The sequence below is a fragment of the Alexandromys fortis genome, unplaced genomic scaffold (assembly GCF_014885135.2).
Source record: "Alexandromys fortis isolate MF-2015 unplaced genomic scaffold, M_Fortis_MF-2015_v1.1 scaffold_37, whole genome shotgun sequence".
NCBI lineage: Eukaryota > Metazoa > Chordata > Mammalia > Rodentia > Cricetidae > Alexandromys > Alexandromys fortis.
In genome coordinates this window covers 1,317,916-1,344,698 of record NW_026067914.1, presented here as the reverse complement: position 1 = coordinate 1,344,698, position 26,783 = coordinate 1,317,916, and the positions used below count along the sequence as shown (strand labels likewise).

At 41.7% G+C, this 26,783-nt stretch overlaps 1 protein-coding gene across 1 annotated transcript in view; it reads left to right on the top strand.

Moving 5' to 3' along the window:
• Positions 1 to 22,032, top strand: part of C7 (complement C7) — a 55,600-nt gene extending 33,568 nt beyond the window's left edge. Inside the window, exons 12-18 of the mRNA XM_050138942.1 lie at positions 640 to 811; positions 4,010 to 4,097; positions 6,212 to 6,344; positions 8,709 to 8,900; positions 16,745 to 16,838; positions 19,855 to 20,039; positions 21,580 to 22,032. Of these exons, the coding sequence (XP_049994899.1) occupies positions 640 to 811; positions 4,010 to 4,097; positions 6,212 to 6,344; positions 8,709 to 8,900; positions 16,745 to 16,838; positions 19,855 to 20,039; positions 21,580 to 21,761 (1,046 nt within the window). The 3' untranslated portion in view covers positions 21,762 to 22,032. The remainder of the gene's footprint in view (positions 1 to 639; positions 812 to 4,009; positions 4,098 to 6,211; positions 6,345 to 8,708; positions 8,901 to 16,744; positions 16,839 to 19,854; positions 20,040 to 21,579) is intronic.
• The last annotated feature ends 4,751 nt before the right edge of the window (positions 22,033 to 26,783 follow it).

Sequence of the window (26,783 nt, the reverse complement as noted above, 5' to 3'; positions counted from 1 at the left end):
CACAAGGCTTTGCTTTACAACAGCTCTTGTGTCGCCTGCCTAGCCTTTCTGACAACAAGCTCTTTGGACCATCCCTACAATTTTGTATTGTGTACCATTAGTCAATATTTTTCAATAGGCAGGTGGGTTTTCAATTATCTATTCAAATGGAAGCATCCTTTGCCAGTAGGAATTGGAATTTAAAGTGGAAATGGTAATGTCTTCCCCCCTTCACTTTGGTCATTGTCTGGAGAAGCAAAGACGCAATACAATGTACGTGAATGTACTTTGACACTCTCAAAATATTTAGCACACTTAAGGTATTGCAAGATGTTCCCTATAGCAGGCTGGATATGGATACTTCACGTCAGAGGGGAGAGCCTTTCTGGCTGTTGTAAAACATTCTAGAGAACACTTGGAAGTACTTGGAGAATAACAAAGGAACAAGAAGTTTGAACGACTTGTCCAGTCCATAAACTAATAAAATACCATCGCTGGATTCCCATCCAGCCACTTCCAAGCTTACAATATACCTGTTTTAAATCTCTCACAAGGCCATTCATTATCCCTGTCCCCCAGTAAACACATAAGCAGCAAGTCCAGCGTTAAGCTCTGAAGTCTTGCTCTGCAGATATCAAGAGGCTCTTTCTTACTTTCTAGGAGGGGTTGATGGAGGTTGGAGTTGTTGGTCCTCTTGGGGCCCCTGCATTCAAGGGAAGAAATCAAGGAGTCGAGAATGCAATAATCCCCGTCCCAGTGCAGGTGGAAAGGCCTGTATTGGAGAAACAACTGAAAGCCGGCAATGTGAAGACCAGGACTTGGAACACTTGCGGTAATGGAGACCAAACTTCTTGGCTGTTACTTTGTGAATATATTCTGTGCAGTGAGCATGAGGCTGATGATAGCTGCCCATAGATGACCAGCAGGGGAGTGGTGAGTTTTACCACTGTTTGCTTTGCCCCTTAGCACTGAAGGCTGGTCATGGCCACTATCACTGACTGTGAGCTTCAGGTGTTTCAGGCACCAGGGATATACAAGGCTCGTAATTGAGAGTGGGCTGGTGGCTTTGCCTCCTTCTTGCTGTATAGCCCTGAGCAAGTCACTCGACCGACCCTTAAAGTCAGAATAATAGTTGTAAGGTAAACCGATAATACGATATAAGCACTAAATGAGATCCACGTAAAAGTGACTGACACAGGCTTGTGGAAAACTCCAATAAACGTGTAGATGGTCAGGTACAGCACTACCTCCTATTTTCTTGATCTCTGGCACAAGCATAAAGTCAGACACTTTAGACGGATGATATTTTGCCTGACTGGTCTAGTGGTGCTCTGACTCTAACTTTACATTGGCGAGGATCATGCAGAAGCTCTCTCAGCTTTCTTGACTGAGGCGAACCTCTATGCCAGACTTATTTTAAAGCATTTATCCACTTAATCGAGCCTGGGCTGTCCTCAGACTCGCCACGTGAATGAGGATGGTCTTGAACTCCTGATCTTGCCAAGTGTTGGGATTATGGTTTGCGTCATCAGGACCATGGTTTTTGTTTTCTTTGTTTTTGTTTTCTGTTGCAGAATTATTTTATTTTTCTAAGCATGGAGGCAATTTTATTAGATTTTAAAAGAAACACTCCTATGGCGAGCGAGCTATAAATCTCATCAACTTCCCAGAGGAGAAAAATGGAAGAGTAAAGAGGGGAGGAAAGAAGGGGGGAAGGGAGGAAGAGAGGGAGGGAGAAAGAGAGGGAGAAAAGAAAGAAGGAGGGGGAAAAGGAAGGAAGAAAGCCATGCTATTTAAACTAACATGGAGGTCAGACATGTGACACACTAGCAGTCATGTGATGGGGAGGGGAGCTTTAGGGAACAAAGGAAAAAGTGTCACACTCAGGGAAATCCAAAGCTGAGCAGAGACAGACAGACAAGGAAAAGCTATATTTCCCCGAGTAGTTAATATGTGAAGCTGCATGGTGGCCCTCTGTAAGAGACCGTGCTAGGGAGTGCTCAGCGAAGGCAAAGTATAGGATCTCAATAAAGGGATAATTATTCTGCCTAACAGAAATATTATTCTGTCTAAAGGAAGCATAGCTTAAGGTGAGCCTGCCCACTTAGGGGCCAAGTGATTGCTCTGACTTCACTAAAATTTTCGGTCTCCCCAGAGACTCTATTCTTTTGACCAGAAGACCTTTTTTTTTTTCTCTTTTAAAATTATTTTCCTATTTTTAATTTTGTATATGTATATGCGAGTGCCTATACCCAAGAAGGTTAGAGGTTAAGGATTCCCCTGGAGCTGTTATAAGCCCTCTGACTTGGAGGCTGGGAACAGCACTCTGGTCCTCTACAAGAGCAGTAAGTCTCCTCAACCACTGGGCTATCTCTCCAACCCCAGAGGAGTTTCCTCTACTGGGACTTTATTGTTGTAAAGTGGTAACCCTAAAATCATTTAGGAGCCAGACCATGGATCACAGCCCCCAGTGCTTCTGGAATCCATGGTACATGGCAAAGATGAGTTGGTCAAAGAGATACAAAGTAATTTTTAGCTTTTAGCCACAAAAGAAACAGGCTCCTTTTCTTTTGGGTCTTTTGAGTCAATTTTTATCTCCTCATCATTTCCACCCTGAAGAAAAAATGCTAATTGCCATTTTGGAATTGGAGTAATGACTGATCTCATTTTAGACAGCTGTATGGGGGTATCGTGTGTGGCATGTGGGGTACTTTTCCAGCAGACCTATCTGAAAGACTCCCGAAGTGCATTTGTTGGTCCATTTGTGCCACATTCCAAAACTCTACAAAAGATTTCAGTAAGGTAATTTGTAGGCCATGTGAGTTAAAGAAAGAAACAAGGATCTTGGGTGTGTAATAGATGAAGGCATAGGCTGCCTTGACCTTCGGTCTTTCATGCCTTGTAAAATGACAATAACCAGTGTCGGTGGGGAAGGACATGTGGGTTATTGTGAGAATGCACTGTACCTCCAAGAGGATGAGTGTGGGAAGCAGGTCTCTGCTTTTTACACAGAACTAAGTCTACCAAATGGAGGAATAACAAACCTTTATATACAAAGCCAGAGAGAGTGGGGAATGTTTTAAAGGAGACATGGAAGTGATCTCTGCCTCCTGTTTTTCTTCCCTCTTCCTCCCCCTCCTCCCCCTCCTCCCCCTCCTCCTCCTCCTCCTCCTCCTCTTCCTCTTCCTCTTCCTCTTCCTCTTCTTCTTCTTCTTCTTCTTCTTCTTCTTCTTCTTCTTCTTCTTCTTTCTTTTTCTTCTTCCTTTTCTTCTTCTTCTTGCTGTAATGAGGGAATGTGTCCTCCTGATTGGTAGATAGAGGAAAATTTTGATTATTACTTCACATTTCTGGTTTCCTTGGGGTGTTGCAAAAGATGAAAAATTTGGCTGGGAAGGAAGTGCCACAGCCTGCTTGGGTTCCTCTCACTCAGATTTTGCTCGCTGGAGAGGACTGGTAGTAAAATGAGCACAGAGGCACCATGGACAATCACTGTTTAGTGATGATGTCTCCATTATCATTACAATTATAAGCTTCTGCTGGAATGATCACAGTGATGGTAAATTTTCAGGAATACTGTGGTGATGTGGCATTAAAGATCTCTGCTCCTTTTTAGACTTGCTATTCTTTCATCAAGTAGATAGAATTAATTTTGTGATCAAAGAATTTCAGAACCCAACAGCAGGAGACAGCAATATCTGAAAGAGATAAACTCTAGAAATCATATAATGTAGATGCATTACCCAAAGACTTTCATCTTTCTTCCTGCTTGCTTCTCATACTACTGATCCTGTAGATGCTTAAATCGCTGTCTTTTGCTAGATTGAATTTATACTCAAGGTATTTAAAAAATATAATGTGCTCACATATTTGGTTCTGAGAATGACCAAAATATTTATCCACAGTCTTGTACTTTCTACTTGCATATGTTCAGATATAAATGAAAAATATAGTATAATATAATATACCATCTAAATTGTGGAAATCAATCACATTGATTGCCATTTGTTTCTGTTTTTTTTTTTTCTTCCAGATTACTTGAACCACATTGCTTTCCTTTGTCTTTGGTTCCCAAAGGATTCTGCCCATCACCTCCTGCCTTAAAAGATGGATTTGTTCAAGTTGGTTATGAAAAGATATCTTTTTCCTTTATAAATATTACTGCTTTTGTTTCTTGGCTATCATCTATCTCCTTCTCCCCGGTGAAATAGTGGTAAAATATTTTATAGGTGCTTTAACTTCAGTAGTGGAGGACTTTATTTGTGACATTTCTTCTTTGTCTCAAGGTGATTCAAATTTTGTAGACGGTAACATTCCTTCTATGGTCTGGGATGCCACTACTGCCCCCTGATGAATGGGAGCTACCATCATGCCGGAGAGCTAGTCAACATTGCCAATGTTATTAAGTGTGAATGTACACACAAATTCTTAAGACTAAAGAATCTTCTTTATTCTTTTCATTGAAAAAGGCTTATCTTAAAAAGTTTCATCATGAAGTCTTTTATTTATATTTTTAACCACTGTCTGATGGATGGAGGCTATTGTACTTTTACCAAATTTTATTGTCATGAAGGACACTGGTCATCTCTCATTGGGTTGTTCTAGTAACGTCACTTGGCATTGTGATGGTCTTAATTAGTTCTGCTCCAAGTTTTTCTTACAATTGAGTTTGGAGTCCAAATTCAATGAGATCTCTTCGTGGCTCACACAATAGATAGGCTTCATGAGGATGCCTTCAATGCTGCCCACTTTATCTCCTTCAGGGGACATTTTGATTCTTAAATTCTAGGCTCTTAAGCTTACAATAAAGAGAGTTTGCTTAAATTTCCACAAATGTATATATTGTTGAGAAAATGAGGAGGCAGAGGAAGAAGGAGATGAGGTAGAGAGTGGTAGAATGTTCTACACACTCACCATGATCTATGTTTAGAGCAATATATTGCAAACTCATGCATCTTAGCAACCTGTTAAGCTCTTTTGCTTTTTTTTTAGGAGCCAACATTTTTAAATACTGTTTTAGAATGTCCACATAGGTCACTGAGGGCCTCCGAATAGACATTGCTGCTTGATCCCATCCTCCAACCCTTTCTGACTCAGTAGGTTGCAGGTGGAGCCTGGAAATCTTCTTTTCTGGTTTCTGAAAGTGGTTTCTGCATAGAAATGTTTGGATGGTGTTGAGTGAAACCTCCTCATCATGAAGTCCCTCTTGCAAAGTAGCAGAAGGCCTCGGGGCTACACTAAAAAAACTGACACGTACCTTCTCTATTGTTTCCTTTAGCTTCTAGGAAGGAGGCAGACTAAGTCTGGAGTATAATGAGGCACCAGAAAATTGGGATTTCCCCAGGGTGGGGAGAACCAGAGAGTGAGGAAGGAAGCAAGAACCCCAAATGTGGGTCATTATCCTTTCTCAGGCTGGGATTTGAAATTCCTTCCTTTATTATGACAATTTGTCTCCCAACATTATAGGCTAATAACATATGTAATCCATTCATAGCAGCGTTTCCATAACTACAGTGAAGAGTGGGAGGAGATCAACAGCATGGTTTTTATTTTAAGTAATCAGTGAGCTAGGTGTGGCAGCACATGGTGGTAATCCCAGCACTTGGGAGTTAGAAGGGTAAGGTTCTGAGCTTGAGGCCAGCTAGGGCTCCTTAGCAAATTTCAGGTTAGCCTGAGAGGCACAGTGAGACCCTATCTCAAAAAGCAAAGCAAACAACGAGCTGGTAAAATGTCATCAATGAGAACGACTTTGATGATGATATTGAGAAGATGGGAATATTTTTGTTATGCTGACATTTTATTAGGTAGCGTTGTCAATGAACAGAATATGCATCCTTCAGATGAAGAATTGATGGGGAAAAAAAGCTGCCTCCAAAATCTGATGGCAAACTGCTTTTTACTGCAAGTGTAAGGGAAGGAAATCACTATAATGGTGTCCACTAAAGTGATTTTAGTCAAATGCTCAGTGCAGCACTTGATATTTGGGGAACAGTCTATATGTCTGCTGTATGTTGGCATTTATGGCTTTATTTCAATCAATGGTGGTACTAGTGTTGTTGAATAGACCCTTACAGGGTAAAATGCTTTATATTGGTTTTCTAAATCAATTGCTTGGAAGTAGGTTCACCAATGCTTAAAGTTCATTATGGTTTGTAGGACAAATAAACCTAAAGAAACATTTCATTAATGAGAAACACGCAAACTCAACCTTTCTCCATCTTTTGCCTTTGTTTAGGATGAAGGTACCACGTTTCCTGTTGGGAAAACCATAGTATATGCTTGCAATGAAGGGTATTCCCTTGTTGGAGATCCCATTGCCAGATGTGGAGAAGATTTGCAGTGGCTTGTCGGAGAAATGCGTTGTCAGAGTGAGTGGACTTGGCTGAAGGGTATATCCTAAGATGACAGAGTGATAGAGAAAGAGGTGAATCAAAATAAATAACACTCATGTTAACCCCAATACTCTAGAACAAATCAGCGTCTAGACATCAGCAACCCATCTCCTTTTCCTGGAAGGCTGTCAGGAGCCTGCATCAGCTGTTTTTCTCACCAGTGACAAAGATACCAATCAAAGCAAGTTAAGGAAATAAAGACTTAGGTTGGCTCACAGTTCACAGGGAAGGTATATTCATGATGAGGAAGCCTTGGTGGAGGGAGATTGGGTGGCTGTTCCCATAGCATCCGCAGCCAGAAAGCTGAGAGAAATGGATGCTGGTGCTCAAATCACTGTATATATAATACTTTAGATAATTTGCTTTGCTTTTCATGGTAAGTATTACTATTGGTTTATCTTTCACTCACAAATTTTCTGCGTAATCGTGGTTGTAGTATTTTTTTAAAAGAATCCTATTGAATTGTTAATATTTTTTGATATTTATATTTTCCAATTTTTTGTTTTGTTTCGTTATGTTTTTCGAGACAAGGTTTCTCTGTGTGGCCCTGGCTGTCCTGGAACTTATGCTGCAGACCAGGTTGGCCTCGAACTCAGAGACCTCCCTTCCTCTGACTCCCGAGTGTGGGATTAAAGGCACGCACCACTACTGCCTTTGCTATTTTCCAATGTTCTGTAGAAAATTTCCATCTTGTCATTTAGTTTTTTTTTTTTTTGTTTGCTTTTGATGCAAAATTTTACTCAATAGCCAAGCTGGCACGGAATTCACCTGACCACAACTAATGGCAGTCCTCCTGCCTCAGCCTCCTAGGGCTGAGGCACTACACTTGACATCATTTAGATTTCTCAACAAAGTAACCGCGGCTTTTTCAAGGCGCTAGTAATAAATTTCTAGTAATCTCATTATCTGCACCTCTTGTTTTTGTTTTATTTTTAGTGGTCAAGCTTTGGTTATTCTTAAGTTTTTGAACATTAGATTAGTTCTAACTAAATGGCAGTCTACACATGAAAAAATTTAAGAACAATTTGAGGCTTTGATGACATCTTTGGAGGTGTCAACAATGAAGCTACTTTTCAACTGGTTAACTTTTATTCCAATGGTGTCTAGCCACTAAGTGCTCACGAGGAAAAGTCTGAACTTTCTTCTTGGCTGTCCGCACTGCCCCCTTTTTCTTGACAACAGAGATTTTTGGATCCTTTACCCTGTGACTCTAATGCAGGCTCCAGAAACAGTTTAACCTTTGAGATGCAGTTCTCTCCCCAGTTTGTCTGTTCTGCATTACGTTCTTAGTTTTTATTTTGTGTTAGTTTATCAAACGCATGGAGAAAAGCGGTAACCACGGCCTTAGATTTCTCCTCCCTGAAGTCTTGGACCTTTGAATCTGCACTCGTTTGACAACTCTCTGAGTTTCAGAAACATTTTTCCTTTAATCTTGAACAACTTTCCTATCTGTCTTGGTTGGAGAGAGGCTGAAGGACATTCTCGTAATAGATCTGGCAGTTGTATCACGCCAGAAACAAACTCACGGCCAGATTTTGAAGGCACAGCATGTGGCCAGTACTTAGCTTTATCTACCAGCAAAGTACACAACCCATTGGACAAAATACAGGCACTTAATAAATGATAAATCCTGTGTTTGTATAAATGAATGAACGGGTCTTCTGATAAAGTCAAGGCTGAAACAGAGCAACGCCGTACTTGTCTGAAATCCATGAGGGACTTGGACAAAGATTTCTGTTTCCAGTCATGGTTCCTGACCTGCTCTTCCTAACTATGTATATTTTTTCATTTTTTCTGCTGTTTTGTTTCTAAATAGATTTGAACTAATGAATGCCATTAAGGGAAAGTTTGAGATGGGAAAAATACAGAGCACTGCGCACTTTCACGGCTGCAAGGTCAAAGGTGGTGCTTTAGATTTGTAGAGAGTGCCATATCTAATTAGAGCTAATGATATTCAAATGAGCCAAGCTCTTGGGGGAAGTTCTGGTGGGACCTCACATCACTACAGAGATAAGAGGCAGCTGTGAAGGCTGCAAATTTTAGCAGCAGCCTGGGCTTTGGGACTCTATTTGTAGGCTTGCTCATTTTAGGTTGTCACATTGCTTTGAGGGCAGGGGAAGGAGATGACAGCTGTTTTGTCTTCAGTCATTCGCTGGTCAATTATGTGTCAGACACCGCGGAGCCTGCCTTTGGGAGCGCCCTATGAGTAGACTCTGTTTTCCCTACTTGTCCTGTGATGCGAAAAGGCAGAGCCTGGATCTTAGCACACACCCAGGTTGTCCTTAAAAAGGTTGTTTGGGGAAGCAGTGACCCTTGCATTCTGTTCTCCTTCATCTTCAGAAATTGCCTGCGCTCTCCCTGTATTGACGAATGGCTTGCAGAGCCACCCCCAGAAACCCCTTTACACGGTCGGTGAGAAGGTGACCCTCTCCTGTGCCGCTGGCATGTCCTTAGAAGGTCCTTCAGCATTCCTGTGCGGCTCCAGCCTTAAGTGGAGTCCTGAGCTGAAGAATGCCCGCTGTGTGCAAAAAGGTGAGTGGTCCCTGTGTCTCCTCAGTGCTACCTGTGCTCAGACAGGTGAACGTCCTTATGGTGACCGTCATGGCATTCTGGCACAGCACATCATTCTCTGCATCTGGCTCCCTAGGAGAAGGAGGTCAGTGTGTAGATGGTGTAACAGCCATTCGCGGTTCACGATGGACCCGTGGAGTGCGGGGGCAGGAGAAGATGCCGCACACGGAATTTCACTCCTCCATAGAAAGTTATATCTGCCAGAGTACCAAGAAAATGAAGGCTTTTTGCAGGCTGGTGTTTGGTTTTCTTCTGATTTCCTAAACTCAGAGTCAAGATGATAATTTATTTTCAACTTTGAGTGCTTTATTTCTGGAATCTCAGGGTTTATTGATATTAAAGTTGAAAATTTGTAAAGCATTTGTGTTTAACACTGCAGAGAAGACATTAGTCAAAGAAAAATCTTGTTGTTAGTGAAGCAACTCTTTGTGAGGGTTAGGAAGAATTAAGTTTTCAGGAAGAAGGAAAAGATGAGAGTCTAGATGGCTCAGCAGGTAGAGCTTCCTTTCTTTAATACCAGAGAGGTGATGTCTCTAATTCTAATCAACCCAAGATGAAGGCACTGGACCCAATCTCTCAATGACTGGAGTTCAAGAGATGCAGATGTACTCTTAAGGCTGATGTTTTCGTAGCTAAGGATAGGGAAGGGGCATGAGGGCCTTGTTAGGGGCAGAATGTGTGTGTGGGGGGAGGTAGCTGTTTTTCTTCGATAAGCTATGTGATTGTAGGGTCTGCTGTCTCTGCAACCACTAGCTCCTGGAGTTGGAGTCAGATCCCAGATAGCTGCTTCCTGGACCTTTGAGCCCAGGTTCAGGCCCTTGGCTTTTAGTGGTGAGTGGGAGTGTGGGAGCTGGGACGGTCTTCCTTTACTCTTAGCAAACTAGTGGTCTAAGCATTGTCACATGCGAATATTCTTTTAAGAACCCAAGGTAAATTGGGTGTTGTGGTGCACATCTTTAATCCCATCATTCAGAGGCAGAGGAGGTAGGTAGATCTTTGTGAGCTGGAGACCAGCCTTGTCTACCTAGTGAATTTCAGGACAGTCAGGGGTATGTAGAGAGACCTTGTCTCAAAAAACAAACACCTAAGACAGTAAAACACAATTTAGGAAGACAAAATTATGTATTTTCAGAGGTTTTGAAATGGGCCAAATATGTTTTTAAAATATATTTATAGCTGGATTATATATTTATAAGTGTGAGTGTGTTATTTACTTAATAATTTAAGAAGATGAATTTGTTTGTATTGTGTGTGTATGCATGTTTCGCCTGCATGTATGTAGGTGCACTGCATGTGTGACCAAGGCATGCAGAGGCTAAAAGAGAGCACTGGAGGCCCTGGAACTGCAGTTAAGGACAGTAGTGAGAGGTGTGTGTGTGTGTGTGTGTGTGTGTGTGTGTGTGTGTGTGTGTGAGACATGGGCTGAGCCCAGGGATGCTGCAAGAACAGCAAGTCCTCCTGACTGCCGCTCCATCTCTCCAGCCTGGAAAGATGCTTTTAGTAATTATAACCAGGAAAGAGGGAAATTTCATGGACGTGCTAGTCTACATAATATGTCATCAGTGTAAACATTTTCATGCAGTGCTAAAATCTGTCTGTTCTTAGGAGGATGAAGTACTAGATTCTATAACAAATCCAGTTAAGTGAATTCGATGCCTACAGCAGAAAAGATCAGACTTCTTGGAACCCTGTTCCCCTGCATTAGACCTGAACTGTGGTGATGCACAGACAGTAGAGAGGAGGGGAGTGGATTAATGGAGTACCTTCTGCATCAGCTCTGGTGCGAACTCTCTTCTGAACACACCAGAAAACAATTGCTGTCCCCTGCGTTCCCTCTAGCACAGCGCTGTGTCAAGTAAGGCACCTGTACCCATGATTCTAAGATGAAAGAGAACAATATACACTTAATGAGGATATACTTGGGATCCAGAGGAAATTAGGTAGTTGTTTTTCTGAAATGCTTGCTTCTGTCATTTTATAGTATAATTTAGTGTGCTCCCTCCCCACTCAGTAGAAGAAAATGGTATTATGGCTGGTTCTAATTAAGGATGTTTTTATGGACCTGTGTATTTTTCTGAATATGTAGATAACAAAAATAGGTGTACTTAAAATAAACCTATAACAAACTAAAGTTCCCATGTTTATCAGCTTTCAGAGCTAGTGCTTTAAAATCTTAGTTGAGCGTGGGGATGGGGAGACGGCTCAGGGGGTGCAGTGTCTGATGCATAGGCGCCAGGAGCCCAGTTCAGATCTGCAGCTTTCAGAGAAAAGCCCGGTGTTATGGTGTCTTTACTCCCAGCATTGAGGGCGTGGGGACAGGCGGATGCTGGCAGCTGGCTGGTTGGCCAGTCCAGCCAGGAATGGTGAGCTCCAGGTGCAGAGAGATGCTTTGTCTCAAAAATAGGGTGCAGGGTGGTAGAGGAAGACACCTCGACATTGATCTCTAGTTTCCACATATGCATACACTTGCACACATGCACACTCATACATAGGCACACACACATACTAACACACATATACACATACCACCACCACCACACACACCTCTAACACACACATAGACACACACACATAATAACACGCACATTCACATACACACATACCACCACCAACATCTTGAACACACACGTTCACACTCACACATAGACACACACACATAATAACACACATTCACATACACACTCACTACCACCAACACCCACACCTCTAACACACACGTTCACACACACACATACACACCACCATCGCCACCATACACACACGATATTAAGTAATAAGTGAATAAAGTACTAGACTTTGAATATTTAATCCTATAGAAACCGTGCTAAGCACATTTCTAGTGAATGGAAGTACTAGACCTTTTAATGTCTAAATATTTAGTCATTTAAAAAATTTGCTAAGATATACAAAAGATTCACTATTTTGATCATTTTAATATGCAGATAACTAATATAAAGCACACCCCGTGATAAATAGCTATCACCTCTACCTGTCTCCAGGATTTTGCATATAAATGTGTTTTGATCTCGCAAATAAAATAAAAAATATTTTACCAAACAATCACAACTTCTGGCAGTGCAAGGAACCCTTATACACTACAGATGGGAATGTAAAGTAGTCCAATCACTTTGGAAACCAGTTCACAGATGCCTCAAAATAAATCAAAACTAGAAGTACCATATATTCCGATGACATTACTTACCTGATGGAATCTAAGTCATCATAGGACATAAATACCCGCACATGCATATTTATCACGGCACTCACAACAGCAAAGATGGAATTGGCTTAGATTTGTACCAACAGATGAATGAAAGAACAAGATTTCATTTATTATACACAAGACCTGCCTAAGATCAAACTGGAAAAGAAATCCCAGCATGCATGGGGAAGGAAGTCATGAAGTTCCCATGCTAGCTGAGAAGCTGGGTAATTGATGGCTGCTGTGTGTGGAATCAGTTTTCTCCAGGAACGCAGCCTGTGAGAGGCTACCCAGGCCCCAGTAGCTGGTCAAACACCCACCCACATATAGGCAGCATTAAGTGGACTCACTGGGTTAAAAAAAAAAGTGCATAAGAAGTTGGGAGGAGATAGCAGTGTGTGTGGGAGGAGAGTAGAAGTATTCGAGGGGAGAGAATGAGGTGTAAGTTTGATACTTTAAAAATATTAATATTAAATACAAATTTAAAAATTAGAAGAAAATGTGGCATATAAACACAGAAGAGTTTTATTACCTCAAAGAAAAACAAAACTGTATTATTTGAAAGAAAATAGTGGAGCTGGAGATCACTGTGGCAAGCAGAATGAGACAAACATGTTTTCCTCTCATATGTACAATGCACACTTAGAAATATGTGTGTGAGACTTGGTAATGTGGCTAAGAGGTGTTGTATGTGCTATACAAGCCTGACGACTTGAGTTTGACCCTTGGGACCCAAGTGAAAAAACCAGATACAGTAGTGAGCGTCTGTAATCCTAGCCTTTCTATGGTGAAATGGAAGGCCATAGGTCAGCTATCTGGAGTGTGGGGTGAAACAAGAAACCCTGTCTCCAAAATGGGTGGAAAAAGTGAACTTGCTTCTGAGAGTTGTCCTCTGACCTACACACACACACACACACACACACACACACACACACACACACACACTGTGATACATATGTCCCTGTGTGCACATATAAACAACAACAAAAATAAAAGCAACAGTACTAAATGTATTTGATATTAAAGTAGATGGCTATTTAGAGGGAAGAAGGGAAACAGCAAGAGAAAGAGGAAGGTGAGAGAGTAATAGGGAGCTTAATATAACAAAATACAATGATGCTCATCAAGGAAGATATCACAATGAAATCTATTAGCTTATGAGTTGTATTCATGACTTTTCTGTTGCTTTGATAAAATGCCATGACCCAAAGCAATTTACAGAAGAGTTTATTTGTTTCCAGAGGGGGAGTCTATAATGGTGTTGGTGGTGGGGGTGGGATCAGGTGACAGAGGCTGAAAGCTGGCTGATTACATCACAACTGCACCTAGGAAACAGAGGGAGAACTGGAGGTGGGGCCAGGGTGAATTCTCAGCTTTTTTATATGGTAGATTATATTTTGTATATTAAACCATCCCTTCATCTCTGGGACGAAACCAGCTTGATCAAAGGCTGAATTATCAAAGCCCACCTCTAATGGTATATTTTCGCTAGGAAGACTGTACCTTTTAAAGTTTCCATATCTCCTCAGAGGGTACCACCAAGTGCCCAAATGCATGAGCTTATGGGAGATATTTTTAATTCAGTCCAAAATACATGCTCCTAAAAAATAGAAAACCGTTTTGCTTTGAAATAATTTTAGATCTCAGAAAAGTTGCAAAATCTAGATTCTATACATCTTCACCTATCTTCACTTTTTTTTTTTATAAATTGACATAACATAGTTGATGAAAGCAAAGAAACAGCCAGTTGTGGTGGCCCATATCTGTTGTCTTGGTTACTGTTTTATTGCTCTGCAGAGACACTCTGACCAAAGTGACTCTTAGGAAAGGAAGAATTTAATTGGGGGTTTGCTTATAGTTTTAGACGGTTATCCCATTATCATAATGGCAGGCATGGTGCTGGAGAAGCAGCTGAGAACTTTCCATTCCTAATCTGCAGACATCACGCACACACACACACACACACACACACACACACACACTACCAGAGAGAGAGAGAGAGAGAGAGAGAGAGAGAGAGAGAGAGAGAGAGAGAGAGAGAGAGAGAGAGACTGGGTCTGGTATGTGTATTGAAACCTCAAAGCCCACCCCTAATAACACACCTCCTCCACCAAGGACACTCTTCCTAAACCTTTCAAACAGTTCAGCTGGGGACTAAGAATGGAAATATATGAACCCATGGTGTGGATAGGGACATTCGTATTTAGACCACTTCCCAAGCCACGGTAGTATTTGACAACCGAGATAGGAGGATCTCAACTTTGAGGCTAACCTGAGCTATATTATAAGACTTGGTCTCAAAAGAAAAGGAAACAACAAAGCAAAAACAAATTGAGAATGTAACGTTACTAGGATGCTACCGACTAACCTATTATTCAGAACCACGTTTCCCCCTATGCAGTTGTAATTTCTAGGATCTGCTTCAGCTTCTGCTTTGCATTTGGAGTGCCATCGCATCAAGTTGAAGTGCTTAGAGGACATGACTGTTACTGAGATTTCTAGCTGTGGAAGATGTTTCATATTGTTACTATTTTTCCAATTTTGTGAATTTCTTGGGAGATTGTATTATCTTGTCTAACTTTTTCATATTTCCTACAGTAAGGGACATATATATTCTATGCTGTTTTTACTTATAAAATTATGCCCTTCAGTGTATGAAGCCACTTTCTGCCAAACTTGGTGGCCTAAGTTTGGGCCCCCAGGACTAACACGGTGGAAGTTGTCTTTTGATCTCTACATGTGTGCCATATACATGCACATACTAAGTAAATAAATGCAGTTAAAAATAAGAAAACATGTTCTTCTAATAAAACTATCTTTACAATCTACTATATGAATATCTAATTTTATGCCCAAAAGTTTGATGCAAATGAGTTTCATTAAAATGAAGCAAGCAGAAAGTGGAAAAAAAATGAGTGTTTTATACTTCACATTGCCATCTGCCAGAGTCAAGGGAAAGGTTTTCAATCTATGGTACTGTAAGCCACACCAAGGTGCTTTGCTAGCAAAATTCCAACAATAGTTTACTTAAAATAATGAATTTCTACATAGAATATTTTTAATGTAAGCAACTCCAGACATAAGCACACTGTTGAGGGAAGACCACCTGGACATTTTCATGTGAGAGACTATGGTACCTTTGTACCTTGGGTACCAGAAAATTCTCCAACATATGTTCCTTTTAAAAACTAGTTTATTTATTTAATGTATATAGGTGTTCTGTCTGCATGTATTTATGTGTATCACAAGCATGGTTGGTTCCCACAAAAGAAGAGGACATAAAATCCCATGGAACGGGAGTTTCAGATAGTTGTGAGCTGCCATGTGGGCACTGGGAATCAGATCCGAATTCTCTGGAAAATTGGCAAGGGCTCACAAGTGCTGAACCATCGCTCCAGCGCTCTGAGTTCTTCTGTGGCTTTGTGGGCAGTGTGGGCCTTGTGGTGAAGTGCCGTCCAAAATGACAGTTTTCAAGGGTCGGCTTCGTGAAAGGGAACCTGCGTCACAACCCTGGGTTCAAATGCGAACATTTGTTAAATATTTGAAATAGCTCCCATTCCCAGGCTTTTCATCTCTTGCAGAGGAGCTTGTTAGCAGGGATCAAGCATCAGGTGTATGAACTGTGCATGATCAGTTCAACATGCCTGGGAAGGGGTAGCTGTTGCCATTCTGCAGGGTTATAGCGTGAAATGCTTCAGAGTTTTATAGTGCATACATTCTTATTTCCTAAAATTAAAATATAATTGCATCATTTTTCTGCTTCCCTTTCCTCATTCCAACCATTTCCATGCACCTGCTGGGTTTCTCTCAAATTCATGGCATTCTATCTATTTAATTGCTGCTACACACACACACACACACACACACACACACCCACACCCCTAAATGTGTAAATAATTTTAACTGAAAACTATTTTTTCATATCATATATCCTGATCATGGTTTCTCTTCCCCCAACTCCTCCTGCATCCTCCCCAGATCCTTACCCAAAATTCCATGCCCATTTTCTCTTTCTTTGGAAAACAACAGGTAAACAGCAACAAATCCAAACAAACCAGAATTTAAAAAAAAAAAACCTCATAGACATACACAAACTATACACACACCATAAAAACACAAAACTGGAGACGATAATATACAAGTAAAAGACCAGTAATGCAAAAAAAAAAAATGCTCTAACAAGCAATATGAGACAAAAAATTTACAGAAATACCATCAAGTTCATTGTGTGTTGTCCTCCCCCTGCTGGGCCCAGAGCCCACCCTTAAGTGTGCTTAATATACCAGTGAGATGCTACTGGAGAAAGCTAATTTTTCCTTTGCAAGCTGATGCCAATTAGAGATGGCTGCTTGGTTAGGGACGAGAGGTGGCAGGTTTTTTTTTTTTAATTTTTAAAACTGAAAATGCATTTTTTCACACAATTTTTTTCTGGTTTCCCTTCCCCCAACCTCATCCTCCCCACTACCCCATCCACTCAAATCCACACCTTTTAACTATAGGAAATTCTTACAACTGGGACTCCCACAGAGCCTGATTCAGCAAGTTCATTGTAAAGCAGATGTCTTCTACTAAGAATCACATCTCTCTTCAACGTTTCTTTCAGACACCGCCCCTCTCCCACCAGCAGTTCCTGCATGTCAGCCCTGGGAGAAACTGCAGAACTCAAAGTGCGTCTGTAAGATGCCCTACGAGTGTGGGTAAGCTCTGCCTTTGCCACCCCCTCTTCTGTTCGCTTTTATCCTGGGTAAATGGGGTGGCTTCCAACAGCTTATTGGATGAAGGTATAGCTTATGAATAGATAAGGGTCTTTGCGTTTTAATCTGTCCCATTGCTGCCATTGCAGGTCATACATAGGGTGACGGCCATGGTGTTAAGCAGGATTCTAATCTGAAGGGGCTTGAACACTGCTTGTTCTATGTATAAACTGAGGCAAAATGACGGTACTGTCACCTGACGATTTAGAGCCTTGGAGGATTAGGCTGAGGTTCCCGTGGGACGTAAAATTTAAAAAACACCAATAGATAATAGAGCAGCTGCTTTTCTGATGCTGGAAGCTTCCTTTCTAGATCTGCCTTCTAGGAACGCTACCAGTTTCTGGTCCCCGCTTTTAGGAGGATTTGGGAAGTAGCTCCTGGATGCCTGTGTCAGGAGCCTAGCAAGATGCAGGTTGTACAATTTGGAGAGGTTTGTCAGCATGCCTACAAAAACGTGGGCAGAATAAAAGCAAACGATAATCTCGTATGTGTGTATATCCATGCCCAGGCCTGGAAGAGGGAGAAAGACATTTATGAAATGTGAAGACAGATACGGCTATGGCAGGATGACCGCCAAGGAGGAGCAGACTCCCTTTAGGCACTTGAGAGGCACCACAGGTCTAATCCAGGGTTATAAACACTTCCTTCCATGGTTAGAACACTTTCTTCCTGGTTTCACCAGGGCTCCACAATGACAGAATCACTCACAACTACAGGACAAGCACAGTCTCATACGGTCCCTCCATGCCAGATTTCAAAGACGGTGAGCAGGAATGGAGACAGGTCTGGGAGGACACAGGAGCTATTCAGTCTCTGGACCATTTTCATTTTTAAGATTAAGGACTTAAGTTGGTTCATCTTTAGGAATCAAAACAGCAATTTACTGAATATTTTGTAGTTTCCGTGCTCCTCAAAACCCATATCTACCTCTTGAACTAATGTTAGATGATAATGATAACCTATCAGGACTTTTCATATGCAGAAAATTAGTGAGATTGTGATCAGTCCAGATACGTTTTTATCCTAGTGTTCCATCTCTGCTATTGCTGTCTTATAGCTATTATTTATTCCAATCATTTTTTTTCTCTTTCTAACTCCTCCATCTCCCTCAGTTTATCCTCACTCTGTCATTCATAGCCATGGCATGATTTTTAGTATAATTTCACGGTATCGGATGCCAATATCAACATCGCATTGTAAAGTTTCTGCTTCTTAAACCACTCTAAGTAGCTATATTCAAATGTTAAATAAGCAGAAAAAAGATTTATCCATAATAATTTTTTTCTATATAAGCTACTCCAGAGAAATTTAGCTCTAGGGCAAAGAGAAAAAGAAAATGAAGTATGTGAAAGTAAAATCTTCCTGACAAGTATATAAAACATGCTTTGTTGTGTAAGACTTTTCCCTGCAACAACACTTTTCATATCCATCATTATTCAGAAACGGATTTTTTTTTGTGGGGCGAGTATAGGGTTCAGGGGGAGTTTGAGATAGGTCTTGTATATCCAGGCTAGCCTTGAACTCATTGTGTAGCTGAGACTGGCCTTGAACATCTCATCCTCCTGCTTCCTTCTCTCAAATTCTGAGACTATGTGTGCCACTCTGCCCAGTTTAGGGAATATTCCTTTTTAAAATGATGTTTCTAAATAGCTATATCATACCGTGTCTTAGTTAGGATTTCTACTGCTGTGAAGAGACACCACGACCACAGCAACTCTTATAGAGGAAAAACATTTATTTGGGGTGGCTTACGTTTCCAGAAGTTCAGTCTATTATCATCATAGTGAGACATGAGGCATGCAGGCAAACATGGTGTTGAAGAAGGAGCTGAGAGTCCTACATCTTGACTTGCAGGAAGTGGTCTGTCTCACTGGGCATGACTTGAGCATATATGAGACCTCAAAGTCTGCCTCCACATTGGCACACTTCCTCCAACAAAGCCATACCTACTCCAACATGGTCATATCCACCCCAATAGTGCCATTCCCTTTGGGAGCCATTTTCTTTCAAATCACCACAAACCATTTTAACAACAGGAAAAAAAAAACACTAGGATGTTTAGTGGAAATATTTCTAAATCCTTTGTAAGCACAGTCACTTCTGTTGGCAGAGGGAGGTTACCAAGTCACAGTACAAGTGAGACAGTCAGAAGATAGCTTGCTGGATTTGGCTCTTTTTTTTTTTTTTCACCCTGTTGGTTCTGGGGATCAAACTCACATCATTAGATTTGGTGGCAAATGTCTTTATTCAACAATCTGTATCACTGGATACACACACACACACATACACACACACACACACACACACACATATATATATAATATTGCCTAAACTGGGTTGGAGGGATGACTCAGTGGTTAAGAGCACTTGCTGCTCCTCCAGAGGATCTGAATTTGCTTCCCAGAACCCATATCAGGCAAACTCATCTGTAATTCCAGCTCTAGGAAATCTCAGCCCTCTGGCTTCTGCAGGCACTTGCACTCATGTGTGCACAGCCGCATGCACACAGATCTATATATACTTAATTAAAACAATACAAATAAACCTTTAAGACAGCATCGAGAAGTAGTTCCATCTTCACTTGTTTACTTAAGGACTCTAGTGAACAATGCAAAATTATAGCCTCAGAGGGTTGCTGAGCTGGGAGGTCAGTGGTTTCACGTGATCTCTTGGGGTTGTTTGGTCTTTGCTGGTTTTCTGTTGCCTTTGGTATCAATCCATCTGCAGTTGCTGGCAGACCTCACCTTCTCATCCAATTTGCTGCGTCTGGTCTGTCCGAGATGAAGATAAACCAGTGCTAGGTGTCTGGGCATATGAAAACTGTAAGCACATGAAGAGAAAACATGGCTTTTGTTGTTGTTGTGTTGATTGCATTGCAGAGTCGTGAACAGGAACTCACCTTCCTCAGCTCTGAAGAAAATAAATCTTGCCCATAACATAATTAAAATGCTCTTTCTAGATCTTCCTTGGATGTTTGTGCTCGAGACGCGAGAGGCAGAAGGGTATTGTCTCTGACCGTGTGCAAGATGCACGTTCTCCACTGTCAGGGAAGAAATTACACTCTCGTTGGCAAGGACAGCTGTACTCCTCCTGCGTCAGCTGAGAAAGCTTGTGGTGCATGTCTGCCATGGAGCAAATGTGATGGTAAGGAACCTTCCATGTTTGTGACTGTACGAATGCCCAGGCGACGGTGCCAAGAGTTTTGAGCAGTGTACTTTCCAATTTATCAGCAGATACCTCAAAATGTTAAATATATTAGATTAGCTTGACAGTAAACTTCCTCTTGAGTTCTCTCCCTAGAGAGGGGGTTGGATGATGAGCGTCAGAGGGCAAAAATCCATTCCTGGTCATCTAGGTGTCCCTCTAATTCCCACTAATTCTCAGTCTATCTTCATTGTATGCATGCATGCATACATACAGGCAAAACACCCGTGTGCATAAAATAAAAATGAAAAAGATTATAGGAAAAAGAGGACTTACAGAAAAATACCTTCTAAAGATTGGATCGTTGTATTTTACACCCCTGTGAAGAAGTTTCCCTGGGCCGATTAGATGGCTCGGTGGGTAAAGGTGCTTGTGACTAAGTCTGACATTCTGAGTTCTGTCCCTGGAATCCACATGCACATTATGGTGTGTGAATACAAACACACACACACACACACGTACACACACACACACAAACACACACATACATACAGTGGAACAAAGTAAAGTTGAAGATTTGAGCCAGGTGCTGCTCTGAGATGAAAGAAACCTCTCCTTGTTGTAAGGGGTGTTTAAAAAGTGTAACAGTGCCAAGCTGACCCTTCTTGAAATAATCGGAATCCTGAAGAGACTGAACAAAGGAGCTGCTTTCTCAGACTGTGGTTCATTATCCTAAGATATGGCTAACCAGAGATTAGCAATGATATTCAACACCACCCATGCTTTGGGGAATATGGCGAAGGGGGAAGGGCTAGGCTGCAGGAACCAAGCTTCTGCCCGGGGTTTCTGTCCTTGTAGACATGGAAACGGAATTATGTGATATATAGTGACATCTGTAAGCTTCCTGATTCTCCGTCCCGTGTACTACATGGGGACCTTTCCTTCATTTCTTCGTAAGTTGCAGTAGGATGACAATATATGTAACTCTAACCACATCAGGCTCATTGCTGCTTTACTGTTCTCTGGCTGACCCGCTTACTCTCCCCTGGAGGACCCAGGTGATTCCCACCAAGCTACCTCCCACGTTTTCTCCTAGTTTCTGATTAGTTTTTATAGGACAAGTGCCCTTCTTAATGCCATAATTTCTCCCTCAAAGAAGTTTTTCTTCTTCTCTTTCTGGGTCTCTGAGCTTTGATTCGCCCTCCACTCTCTGCTGAAACCTTCTTATTTGGTCTGGGGAACAAGGAATTATCCTTGATTTCTGGCCCATATGAGGAAAGAGAGGAGGAACTCTTGACTTGGATAGACCTGCCTCAGATGTGTCCAGCCAGTCGAAAGCCTGGCACCAATTTCAAAGCCCATTTATACCAAGTGAAACAAAATAGCCCCATTTCCTGTTCTTCCTGTTCTTCCAGCAGATAGTTTATTGTATCACTCAAGGCAGGGGCTCCCAAATCACTGTGCCATTGGTTTGCAGGGGATGCTTCGAGTCTCCCACGTCCACAATGTGCCATTAAGTCTCTCCCACTTGTTCTTCCAGCTCAGAACAGCAAATGTGTCTGCAGAGAAGCTTCGGAGTGCCAGGAAGCAGGGTACAGCATCTGTGTGGATGTGAACGGCAAGGAGGAGACGATGTCCGAGTGTGAGGCAGGTGTCTTAAGATGCAAAGGGCAGAGCATCTCCATAACAGCCATAAAGCCCTGTGCTGAAGAAGCCCAGTAGGACCCAGGGAGCCTTGGTCCTTTTCATCAGAGTCTAGTGGTCAATGGATGATGAGTTAAAACATCTGTACTTGGCACTTAGATGACTTTCCCACCATGAAGGCACCATCTTTTCTCCTTTTCCTTTGGTATATATTCCTTCCTTCTCTGTTCAGACACCTGTGCAAACAATCTTTGTTTTCCCAACGGCATGAGCTACTTGTGAGTTCTTGGAAAAACATGTTGGTCTTTGACTTTTGTGTGTGTTTGTAAAATTAAAGGATGGGACTAGAGATGGTTTTGTTCACCATTCATCCTGTGATTCTGTTAAATATGAATGACCTAGTCCATGGCCTATGGGTTGGTGAGAAAAACAGAAGGAACATAATTTCCTGATTAGCAAGGTTGACTTTCCTCAGTGAAATCAAACACACACACACACACACACACACACACACACACTCACACTCACACACATTGAAAGAAGCAGATGCAATTTTTTCTATCCTGAGGGGGAATATCATGCTTTGTCCTACAAAGTCAGCCCCATGTGTGGGATCCTTATTCTTGTCAGAAGATTGAACCATTCAAATGTCAGAGCAGAATTCATCATGCTGTGGTCACAGGGCACCGTCTGCTTTCTTGTCTGGGAACAAATATGATTCAGTCTCTTGGGAGGTTTTCTTTATTATGTGTCAAATGCAAGAGCTGAAATCACTCTGTTATTCAAAGAAGCACCAGTTTCTGCTAGAGCTATTGAGTGATGCATATTCGAGAATAGTCTTCTCTAAAGTGGCTACCCCCCTAGATTTTTCCAGAAGAACACAACATTGGTATTTGGATTATTTCTTATTCATCTTTCATCAAAAATAAACAAAAAATGAGCTATGGGATGAAGTGTGTGGGCTGATGTAGAATTTAAAGAATACACAAACACTATCTCTGTATATATTTCTTGAGGCTGATAGATACATTCCAAACAAACTTAAAGTTGCTAAGAATTAGATAACTTAACCAAGATACTGTTCTTTCAACTTTTTGAAGTGTATAGAGTTTGATTTGACTGAGCCAGACTTAGCTTTTTATACTAGAATCTCCCTTGAGAGTTGCTGCAGATGTAATATATGGAAGACACACAGAGGTAGGTTTCACTTATTGAAAACAATACATTTAAACATGTTAAGCCCTCTGGTTAGAGGGAGCTGTGGGTTTAGACTTCTACCCTGCACAAAGAAGAACTAGATAAGGAATGATGTAGGAGGACCAATCTCAACATCCTCCAGTTTTTTCTTTATTTACTTTTCTAGTTTGGAGTTACATTTCAGCTACTTATGAGTACCTACCCTGTGAAAATCCAAATTCTCAAATACTTTAAAATTGGAAACCTATTGATGACATGACAGAAAATGTCCACACGTGGAAAATTCTGCCTCTGATCTCATAGTGACAGGTCACAATCAAAGTGTTAAACATGTCCTAAAAAATGACCTTCAGGTTACGTGAAATCTGTCTTTAGATTTGCATCCTAGTCTCTTAAATACCTCACCATGTACATGCGAATATTCTAAAATCCAAAAGTATCTGAAATCACAAACTCTCCTGGTCAAACCTTTTGGAAGAGCACATTTAAAGGCTAAGGTGTATGGGAAAGAAGTTCCAACAGCATTCCTGGAGGAGACACAAAAGACTGATGAGTCACAGGAAGAATGGGAGGAGGGAAGGAACAGTCAATAGGCATTTTGAGGTGTGTGTGTGTGTGCGTGTGTGTGTGTGTGTATCCTGCTCCAAACATTTTTATGCCTACTGACCTTTCCTCAATCCAGGCAGGGAATCCACAATTACCTACAAAGAATCAGAATAGTTGTCACAGGTCTTCAAGAAGAAAGTTATTTTTGATAATGACTCATGGAAGATATTTTGAAAATTTAAAAATAAGCTCTGTAAGCAGAAGTCTGCAAGGAAAGCGAGAAAGGACTGTTTATGTCATAAGTAAATAAAAGGTGAAGGGAATAAATCCTTCCTGCCTGTTTTGCTCTGTCTCAGACCAAGGGGGGATTACCTGATTGAGAGCAAGATATTGCATAAAGGCTGAAAGCAGTGTTGAAATTAAGGTCCTTTGGATCTGTGGGGAGGAGGAAATGGGTACTTTACTCTCATTACTTTTACAGAACCACATAGGAAACAGATCTTCATCCACCATTTACATAGCTGTTCCAAGTTACTGACAGGCAGCCTTGGATTTTGGGATGGCCTTCCTGTGATCTCATCCCGTTCCTGTTAACCTATCAACAGGAAGTGATGCTCATCAGCGCCCTGGGTTTTCATAACTTCATCTAAACCAATCTACATGTACCTTCTCCATCCCCCATCTCTCTAAGAATCTTGTTATTACCTCGAATTAGAGAAAAGAGCGTGGATAGTCACATGGCATATGGTAGGGGTATAGAATGGTAAGTGAGCTTGTGTGATAGATGTTCCTTGCAACTCTGAATTGTCTAGCAGCTACTCAGATAACTTATTAAAGGCTCTTCCCACAGCCAGCTAGCTGATGGCTGATTTCAGTTCCATTTAAGATGTGAGCTTATCAAATCGTGGGGAGAATATGCTCAGAGTTGTAGGTACTGGACACTTGCTTTACCCAGTATTTCCTGAAATGGCTTTAGATGTGTCTGTACATAAATCATTAAAACTTTCCCATCAGGGTTAGATGTTTGGATCCTATTACTTATTCTGTATTTTTTTTCTACTTCAACCCGATCTTCTTCTATTCACATACACCACTTTTCTGTATTAGCCATCTTCCCATTAGTATAACAAAATATTTGAGGCAATCAATTTGTTAGAAAAGGATTTATTATGATTATGGAGGTTCCAGTCCCAAATTGACAGACTCCATGGATTTGAGCTTCAGGTGAAGGTGTCATGTCACAGTAGGAGCATGTGGGAGCCCAAAGCAACTCACTCCTGGAGCCAAGAATCGAAAGAAAAGAGGAAGAGAGCAACCCTACTTTTCTTTGAAGACCTGTCTTTAGTGAACCTTCCAACAGGCTCCCATTACCAATAGCTCCACTTGGAGGAAACAGCCAAACCATTGCACCCGCCTTAGGCATCTACATTACTTGTGACGGCAGCATGATAGCTAGTAGACGGCATGATAAACTCGGAGGTGAGGTAAAACACTGCAGCCTCTGGATGAGTTCACTATTTATTCACTCTTGATATAGGAGTAGATAGACAAGAAGGAAAAAGGGGGGAAGAAGGCGAGAAAGGAAGGGAGGGAGGAGAGGAAAGAAAAGGAAAGAAAGGTGATGGGAAGAGGAAAGGATAGAAGAAAAAGAGAGAGGGATGTTGCAAGAAGGCTACTTGTTCATCCTGGCCACCCAGCTAGCTTAGCCCTGAAATAACCACACAGAAACTGTATTAATTAAAACAGTGCTTGGCCCATTTGCTCTAGCTTCTTATTGGCTAACTCTTACATCTTTAGAGGGAGAGCAGGGAGAGAGATAGATATAGATGTGTGTGTGTGTGTGTGTGTGTGAGAGAGAGAGAGAGAGAGAGACAGAGACAGAGACAGAGAGACAGAGAGAGAAAGAATCATTTTAAGAACTCTATTATAAGAACTTCACCACTAGGTCACCTACCAATCCATAGAGACTTTTCTTCATGACAGGCTGGTTAAAGATATTTGATACTCCTATTGGGAACAGAATGGCCTGTATTTCTTTCAGAATACTAAGCCTGAAAGCAACTTCAGTAAGAAGCAATTTCTGTTAATATCGAGAAACCAGAGAGGTTTATGCCTGCCTTTCAATTACCCTGGTCTTTCGGGCAGTTTGCACATGGAGGAACAAGCTGACGGCCTGATAGGAGTCCCTGCTGAGACAGCCACAGACCTGCAATTTGTCTCTTTATTCATTCCTATCAAGCTCTGAAGGCCAAAGCTCCAGATTTATACTCAAAATATCAGTTCCATTGAAATAGGTTTCTTTAGCCTAGGATAGAGGAGGCTAGGTAGAGAAGCTGCCATTGTTTCTGAGTGGGTGGGCTGGAGGTGAGAACATGGACAGAGATGATGGAAGAGTCTATTTAAAGTGGAAAGTAGTCCCCTGCTTTGCTCTCTCATCACTTGTTTTTTATCTTTCTTGGTGAGAGGACACTTGTGACTGAATTCCAGGGGACAGACCGTAGTCACAGGACAGGCAATGATTATCCAGGAGGAGAATTGCCTGGGAAAATGTGTGTAGTGTAACTAGCTGGCTTGGGGAGCTCAGAAGACATGGAAGGAAAGGATATTTGTGTGTCATAGTGAAATAGAATTATCCAGTGGAAGAAAAATTTGGTCTGAGAGTCTCAAGAGAAAGTGACCAATACAAAAGGCTAAGGACTACCATTGTTATAACAAGTAGAACGAAAGCACATAGTGACAGCATTTAATGGGCTGCCACCACTGAACCCACCGAATGGAGCTCTGTCTCCTCTAAATGGAAGACACAAGAACCACTCCTGCCGGGAGTGATATGAAAACATGCTCAGAACTGCTGATGTGACTTCTGTGGCCATAGAAGTTCATCAACTTGGACAGGATGGTAATGAGCCTCCCAGAACACCCAAAGTTCTCAGTGACTTAATGGATGTGGGATTCTTTTTTTTTTATTATTTATTAAAGATTTCCCCACCGCCGCCTCCCCTTTCCCTCCCCCTCCCCCAATCAAGTCCCCCTCCCTTGTCAGCCCAAAGAGCAATCAGGGTTCCCTGCCCTGTGGGAAGTCCAAGGACCACCCACCTCCATCCAGGTCTAGTAAGGTGGGCATCCAAACTGCCTAGGCTCCCACAAAGCCAATACGTGCAGTAGGATCAAAAACCCATTGCCATTGTTCTTGAGGTCTCAGTAGTCCTCATTGTCCGCTATGTTCAGTGAGACCGGTTTTAACCCAGGCTTTTTCAGACCCAGGCCAGCTGGCCTTGGTGAGTTCCCGATAGAACATCCCCATTGTCTCAGTGTGTGGGTGCACCCCTCGCGGTCCTGAGTTCCTTGCTCGTGCTC